The 7,771-nt window shown below is 32.6% G+C and overlaps 2 protein-coding genes across 3 annotated transcripts; one reads left to right on the plus strand and one right to left on the minus strand.

Annotated features, from left to right (window-relative positions):
* Nucleotides 1-469: 469 nt before the first annotated feature.
* On the plus strand, nucleotides 470-7,555 carry LOC136038684 (uncharacterized). 2 transcript variants are annotated; one of them, XR_010620277.1, is made up of 2 exons: nucleotides 470-683; nucleotides 7,024-7,555. XR_010620277.1 is itself a non-coding variant. In XM_065721969.1 (2 exons), the coding sequence occupies exons 1-2, from the start codon at nucleotides 530-532 to the stop codon at nucleotides 2,946-2,948; spliced, it is 663 nt and encodes a 220-aa protein (XP_065578041.1). In that variant the 5' UTR covers nucleotides 470-529; the 3' UTR covers nucleotides 2,949-3,219. The 2 variants fall into 2 exon arrangements, 1 of the variants encoding a protein (XP_065578041.1); XM_065721969.1 differs by lacking the exon at nucleotides 7,024-7,555 and adding an exon at nucleotides 2,440-3,219.
* On the minus strand, nucleotides 3,454-5,680 carry LOC136038390 (uncharacterized). Its single transcript, XM_065721461.1, has 2 exons — nucleotides 5,574-5,680; nucleotides 3,454-4,693 (listed from the first exon to the last, which is right to left on the minus strand). The coding sequence occupies exons 1-2, from the start codon at nucleotides 5,678-5,680 to the stop codon at nucleotides 3,547-3,549; spliced, it is 1,254 nt and encodes a 417-aa protein (XP_065577533.1). The 3' UTR covers nucleotides 3,454-3,546.
* Nucleotides 7,556-7,771: the final 216 nt, after the last annotated feature.

Consider the following 7,771-nt stretch of genomic DNA (forward strand, 5'->3'; position numbering starts at 1 on the left):
ATTTGTCACTTCGCTGCGAGCAATTATTTAAATTATATTTTTCTAAATAGGTCTGCATGAAGTAAAAACCCGAAAATATGTACTTTTTATTTGTAATTTCCACAATTTTATACCGCGTCTCCTGGCAAATAATGATGACCAGACCACAGGCACACACGCAGGCGAGGGATTCACCCACCTTAAATTTGTATAATGCTTAATTTTGTCAGCGAAATGTTTAATTTTCCTGTGTTTTCCTGGTATTTCTTTCGTAAGAGCTGAACCCCCCTCCTCCAAAAAAAAATCTCGAATAATAATTTCTCTAATTTTCCCCTCGAATAATAGTTCTTTTCCAAATAAATATTCCTATTTACTTGTCGAATTACGAAGAATGAATATACATTAGTCGTAATTTTCAGTGAGAAACCCCTTGAGTTTAATGACGGCAGTGAAATCTGATAACCTTGAGTATTTGTGTGATATGCCGCGATTGAAAAAGAACTAACAGGCAGTATAATTTTTGGTGGAGCGTCCGGCCTTAAAAGCCAAAATGGATGTTTTTGATGAACAAATTATTGAATTTGTAGAAGCTAGGAAATATTTATATAGCTCAAAGGACCCTGGTTTCAAGGAAAGGCAATTGAAGCAGAATTCGTGGGAAAGTCTGAGCCAAAGCTTTGCTTCAGTTGGTAAAGACATTAGTGGTGAGTATTCTTGGCATTTTCTTGATTTGTAGGCTAGGGTATGTTTTGCTAAATATTGTTATTTCACTTACTAGCAGTCTGTAAGTAATGCTGAAAAAATTAATAATGCATTACATATTTGAATTGATTTTTCTGTTGTTGTTTTTTTCAAATATTTGAAACAAAATTAGCCTAGCCTACTGGTACTTTACCCTAGCCAACTGTATCTGTTATAATAATTGAAACTCTTTTGGAAGTAATCTTTTTCTAGGCCTGTTCATAATTAGACCCATTGTTGAAATTATTCTTTAATGTGGAAAGAATTTAAGATCATAAAAAATAAAGAATTTAAGATAGGCTAGGCTAAAATGGTTAAAATGTGGTTAATAATGCTAGAAACATCATAATCTGATTGATAAAATACATGATATGTTTTATATTTAAGAACCTAATCATTATTCAGTAATTTGGTATTTTTTTAGGTTGGCTACTGAGGGCTAAATCTGGTAGCCCATATTTAAGAGGAGGGTAAGGTGCGTTGTCAAAAACACAAATGTGATACATAAAGAGAACATAAAATAAGGAATCTAGTGGTAGCCTACTGCTTTCAGTATTAGGCTTATAGACTGTTTCCTCCTATGGAACTCTGGATCTAGAATAGTAGCCTACCTTGCACCCTAGCCTAGTCTCCTTTCACCTGATATTCTTCAATTTGAGCTATCTAGCTATAATATAGCCTATCAAAATAGCCAGGCTGTACATGAAAGTCTGTTGGTTTTTTTCTGAAAATGGCAATACTGTTGGAAATAAGTAGCCTACAATAAACAATGCAAGTCAAAACAATCACTAAAGTTTCATATATAGTCCATGCCATTGGCTATATATTTTACATTGTCATTAGTAAACCATGTAGCAAAAGAGATTGAATGACACTGTTAGATTATCTTTATTATTAACAAAGCTTTCAAATCAAAGGAGGTCATTGCTTATAATTTCAAAACTGTGATGATTAATTCCCCTATTAGTCTCCCTATTTGCATATATTTTGAGCAGTGTCTTTTTCTTATGTTGTTCCATGTACTGTTGGCATCTTGTTTTGTATTTATACTGTGAAGAAGTTTATAAATGAGGATTTGGTAAAACATATAGGGCATATAGAGATGTGTAACTTTATGGCAAAGAGCCTTTAAGGGATGTGAATGATTTCATATCTGCTTTTTGTCTTTTTTATAAAGAAACTCAAGTAATATATTACAAGTCAACTTAAGTCATTATCCCACATACTATTTTACTCACTCAGATTTTATACCCTATTGAAACTAATTTTCAGCAATTGTGTTCCTTCAGTTTCAAAACAAAGTAACTTTGAACATTTGAAGACTGAACAATTACACCATTTTTAGCTGAAAACTTAATAAAAAAAAACAAAAACAAAACAGAATAACTATACTTTACAAATCTATTACTAAACATAGTGCTAAGAAATAAAAACAGAAATATATGGGTTGAGCGCATCAAAGACAATAATTTTCTTGCTACAAGTACTTTAACTCAGAATCAATGAATATTATTGATATAAGAAAGTTACAAATTTTTAATGTTGTTGAAGTGACAACAAGCTTAAGTTGGTTTAAAGGATCTTTCTTTCACATTTCATTACCCTTTCTATCTACAAAATATTGTTTATAGGGAATAGCTATGTAGGTCCCAGTTGAATTTGCTGTAAAAAGAGCATGTCTAAAATTGCTAAACATAGTAATTATTGTTGTTTTTCCAGTTACTGAGCTTGTGAAAAAATGGGGTAATTTGAGGGATCGCTATGTCCGTCTGAAGAAAAAAGGAAAAGCTCCCACTGGCTCTAGTGCTGATTCAAGCTTAAAGCCAGAAGAGCGAAAACTTGTTGAAAAAATGAACTTCCTTCATAGCCATATTGTGGAGAGAAGCAGAAAAACTACAGGAAATACTGTTCAGCGTGAAAGTGGTATTACTAGTGAGAATCCACTGGACTACACCACCACCATTTTTGCTGATAGTCATGATTCAACATTTTTACAGTCTGCAGATAATCAAGAGTCAGAATTTTCACAGTCTGCAGAAACCAGCCTTCAAAATAGTGATGGAGCAGTGAATATTGATGGAGTGTTTGATTTTATTACACCAAGGAAAGAGACTTTTATGGCAAATGAATCAAGTGCTTCATCTTTTCATCAGAATGCCACAACCCCACTACCAGGAACTTCAAAAAGAAAAAGGACTGTGTCTGCAGATTCAAGTGACTTGAATTAAATTCTGACAGATTATTTTAAGCAAAGAGGTTGCAAAAAAAATAATACAGATAGCAACTTGGATCAGCATGATCCAGACAAATATTTTTTACAGTCACTCTTGCCTCATTTAAAAAAAGTACCAGATGATTTGATGTTGGATTGTCAACTAGATATTTTACAAACAATTAAGAAGTATATTTAATCAGATAGTGTATTTTGAGGTATATTTAATCAGTTTTATAGACAAATAAAATAAAGCTTTTTAGTTTTCGATTTAATTTAAGCATTGTATTATATTAAAAAAATGGTTAGTAGGTCAAAAAATTATAAATAGGCCATCAATATAAATAATGAAGAATAATTATTCTAGTACAAAAATAAAACGTAATTTGAGAAAATAGTTGCAACATTTTATGGCTGTGTTTGAAATAGAGTAGCTGGCTATAAATATTTTTTTAAACAAAATTTCTTATAATAGCTTTAGTTTAGACTCCTATTTCTTAGGGAGATGGAGAAAAACAAAGTAAAGAGGAGACAATTTTAATATACAGTAAATTAAAATATGTCAAAAGACATGGCTGTCATATCCCTATAATTAATGTGAAAGTAGTAACAATTTAGAAACTGCCACGTAATGCTCTTTCCCTTTGCCAAGGAACACTTCCAGTAGGTGAAACTAAATACCTAGCCAGACTGTCTCTGAGACATTGGGAGTTTCGTGATGCATTGTTGCTTCCAAACCGTCTGTGTTCAGATAAGACAAAGCTAGTTGATGTTTCATTTTGATCACTCTGAGCTCCACGAGTCTGGATGAGAAAATTATGCAAACATAAACATGCTAAAACTAGTAATTTTGCATTTTCTGGCTGGAGAATAATCTCACTCCAAAATATTCTAAATCGTTGGGCAAAAATACCAAACGCATTCTCAATTGATCGGCGGGCACTTGATATTCTGTAGTTATAGATTTTTTGTTCCTCTGAAAGCCTGTTTCCAGGGTATGGGCGCATTATGTAGTCTTTTAGAGGGAATGTTTCATCAGCAACAAAGAAAAAAGGGAATTTATCATGAGTTCCAGGCAATGGGCTTGGATCTGGGAATTTAATTGCACCACTTTCAATTTTCTGTCCAAACTCTGATCTTGAAAAGACACCCCCATCACTCTCACTTCCATATGCACCAACATCAACAAATTTAAATTGGCAATTTGCATTGCATGTTGCTAGCAGAACTAAACTATGGTAATTTTTATAGTTGTAAAATTGGGAGCCTGAATTATATGGACACTGAATTCTAATGTGTTTTCCATCCATGGCTCCCACACAGTTTGGAAGTGATGATTTTGCCTTGAATGTTTGGCTTATTTCTTCTAGATCACAGGTATCAGGCAGTTTTAAATATTCATCCTTGAGAGCTTCATAAATAGCATTCAATGCATCTTTTATTATGCCAGATACTGTTGAAAGGCCAACTCTAAAATCATATTGCAAAGAGGTCATTGACATTCCTGTGGCAATGTACCTAAATATTAATGCTAACTTTATTTCTGGTGAGATTGGCTTCCGAAAGTTGGTATGCTTCTTTGTCAGCTTGTTCTTTACTTTGTCAAATATTTGAAAATACTCATGTCTTGTAAACCATGTATAGTTAAAAAACTTCTCCTCATCATCAACAAGCAACATGTGTTGTACCAAGGCAATCTGGCCCTTCTCCTCTCTTTCCTTTTGACTGAAGATTGGACGGACCCATATTCTTCTCTTCTTTCTAAAAAAAAAACCAGGATTTTAATGGAGGTTAGTATTATTCCTGTTGCCAAACAGAGGTGAATATGCTACTGGAACTATGGTTTAGAACCAGGAATTGATTCAATTGAATCTAAAGCCATTATAATATAGCCTACCGTCTGGTAAGAATTCTTAAGCAATGTCCCTTTCCCAACCTTAATAACAATTGCTGTCATCTAGTAATAATTAATGAGCACAATAGGAACCAGTTTGTATTTTGCTTCAATTTTGGAATATTATTACCAAAAATAGTAAGAATTTAAAAAGCTTATTTATTCAGTTAATAATTTCAAAGTTATCAAACAAACACAAAGTGGAAACAATAGGGAAAATCTTTTCAAGACAGTGGACATCAATGTAACCCTGGTTGAACTTTGTGGAAGTAAGGATGGTAGGGCTGTTTTTAAAAACACTTTTTCTAATTAATTCTCAAATTTTAATGCAAGTTTATTCATATATATATATATATATATATATATATATATATATATATATATATATATATATATATATATATATATATCTTTCTTGTATTGTGCTGAAGAGAGCCTTGGACATAGGGCCAAAATATCCACTGTCTTGAAAAGATTTTCCCTATTGTTTCTACTTTGTGTTTGTTTGTTATGGAAAAGCAGTGTGGTCTTCGTTGATATTTTCAGAGTTATCAGTTAGGTCACCTAGATGCAGACTGATTTCTAGCTGCTATTGCTTCTTTAAACAAAGAGTACAATTTATTGGAAAAAAATCACATGACCATTAAAGCATTTATTATAAGCATTTATTACAAATTTTGTTTGGAAAAACACGCAAAAACACGCAAGCTTTTTGTAAAGAAAATTGGAATAAATAGGAAAACATACCTTTTTAGCTGTTTAGATTCCGCAAGGATAGCCACAGCAGCGATTATCATATCCTCTTCACTGTCACTACTTGTTCCAGTGTTCCAATTCCAACTTGTTGATTCCATGTTTTGCAAATTCAAACTTTAGCAGATGATGATTGTGATCGATTTTCTGCGATAATGGTGTATAACTTTATGACAAATAAACGGTTCGGTGTGAAGGGAAGAATTTTGATGTGAAAGAACATAAACGTAAGACCCGTAATATGAAACGTAACAACCGTAGCATTACCTGGAACGTAAGGTCTTACGTTTTCAATGTGAAGGAACCTTAAAATTCATCCATTATGGCCTTAATATCAATTATTGACCTCATAGAAAGTATTTGGCAAGCTGTTTCTTTGGGAATTGGGATGAAGAACTATGTTTAGAAGTTACCAGGTTTTTCTCAAATTCTTGCCGAATTTGGAGAACATCTGTGAGTATTTGGCTTTACGAATGAAGGAGTTCGGTAAATTTCTATATATTTTTTTTTCAAGACGATGATGAGAGTTAGAGGACTTGAAGGCCTTCCAAAAATAAGACTTTCTTTTTGTACTCTTAAGAAGAGCTGCAGTCATCGAAGGAGTAGGAGGAATTAAATACTTGGAGCTTTTAGCACATCAGGTTACACAACAACTATCAACAAAGGCCTTTTTTACCAGATAATAGAATTAATTGAAAAGGCTATCAACAGACCGACTTGAATCTGTGAAAAACTCTCAAGAGATATCAAACAATCGAAATTTATGTTATTCAAGTTGATGCTATTGGTAACGGACTGGTAAATTACAAGGAGTGGATGGTAAATAAAATGGATGATTTCAATTTTAAAGTAATTAATTTGCCATTTCCTAAGAGCAATATAAGTTCAAATTATACATATTCAGGTTTTTATTCCCAACTATTTAGATATGCAAGAGTTTACAGTAATTACATTAACTTTAAAGTTAGATGTCCAATACTTAGCCGAAAATTAATCTTAGGAGGTTTTTCCGCTTATAAACTAACTTTGCAATTTAACACCATTTAATTTTGAATATAATGAACTTTTGAGCATATATAATAAATGTTTTCAAAAAATATCAAATGATATTTTAGTGTAACTGTTATGGTATCTGTCTGTTTCCATATTGCTCTACTATTAATATTTTGTTACACTAAGGTAATTGTTAACCCAAATACGTGTTCGTTGAGCGAGGGGTGATTTTAACCAATCTTTTGGAAGGTTTTTCACCTTGGAAAATTGGGGTATTGGGAAATTCTGGCGGCTGTTTGTTACGCAAATAAAAGGAATATTACTTAGGATGGGATGTTTTCATATTCTTGTAGACTATTTTTTTAGTCGTTGAAGAAAGCTTATTAAGGATGGTATGATCAAAATTGTGTGTATATAATTATTAGTAATAATTTTCGCATATATTTCCCAGGTTTCGTTATACAAGAGGATACGATAATTTTATGGCAGACGCGCCGCTTACCAGGGTAAGAAATGTCAAGCGTCGAAGCCCATATTGGCAAGTGTTTATTCTACTGATGGACTCTGATGAAAGGCTATCACTTGAGAAAATTTCATTAGATTTGAGGCGCTTTGGCTTGTAGTTTTATAACGACTTACATTTATTAATGTTAACGTGGCTGGAATTAGGACATTCCGTTTTGGCTGATTGACACTGTTTTGTGCTAGGTGATTGGACAGAAAAGTAAGATCAAGACCTTGTTTGAGTGCTTATTTACCTCAATTGCTAAAGTGGGAATGCAGTTTCTTTTTTTTGTGAAAGCAGTTAATGACATTTAATGACATTTCACAATCATGATTTTCTAATCAATTTCTTGCATTTGTTTTATTTACAAAACCACGCAAACCAAAAAAACATACTGATTGTAAAATCTAACAAATACATTATTAGAGGTGAACAATTTTAAGACTTAGCTAAATTCAATAAACTGTTCTCTTATTTGGTTGGTCTTAATTTTTTTCTGTATAGGTAGCGTATCAAGTGAATACGGCCTTGCTATTTATTTTATGCATCTCTGATTTCCACCATATTCATGTTTTATTAACTTCGAGAAGAATTATAAAGTTATGTCTGTTTGAAGTAAAGAAATATAGTGTTTTGCGAGTTCTCTTATCTCTTTTAATCCTAGAAATGGGATCTAAAGAGGAATTGGCTTGCG

The sequence above is a fragment of the Artemia franciscana genome, chromosome 18 (genome assembly GCF_032884065.1).
Source record: "Artemia franciscana chromosome 18, ASM3288406v1, whole genome shotgun sequence".
Classification (NCBI taxonomy): Eukaryota; Metazoa; Arthropoda; class Branchiopoda; order Anostraca; family Artemiidae; genus Artemia; species Artemia franciscana.

Bases quoted from the DNA above. Each gene is read 5' to 3' on its own strand.
- LOC136038684 (XM_065721969.1), top strand. From the start codon at position 530: ATGGATGTTTTTGATGAACAAATTATTGAATTTGTAGAAGCTAGGAAA. The intron at 684-2,439 runs GTGAGTATTCTT...TTGTTTTTCCAG, and splicing joins AGTTGGTAAAGACATTAGTG to TTACTGAGCTTGTGAAAAAA.
- LOC136038390 (XM_065721461.1), bottom strand. From the start codon at position 5,680: ATGGAATCAACAAGTTGGAATTGGAACACTGGAACAAGTAGTGACAGT. The intron at 4,694-5,573 runs GTATGTTTTCCT...TTTTTTTTTTAG, and splicing joins GAATCTAAACAGCTAAAAAG to AAAGAAGAGAAGAATATGGG.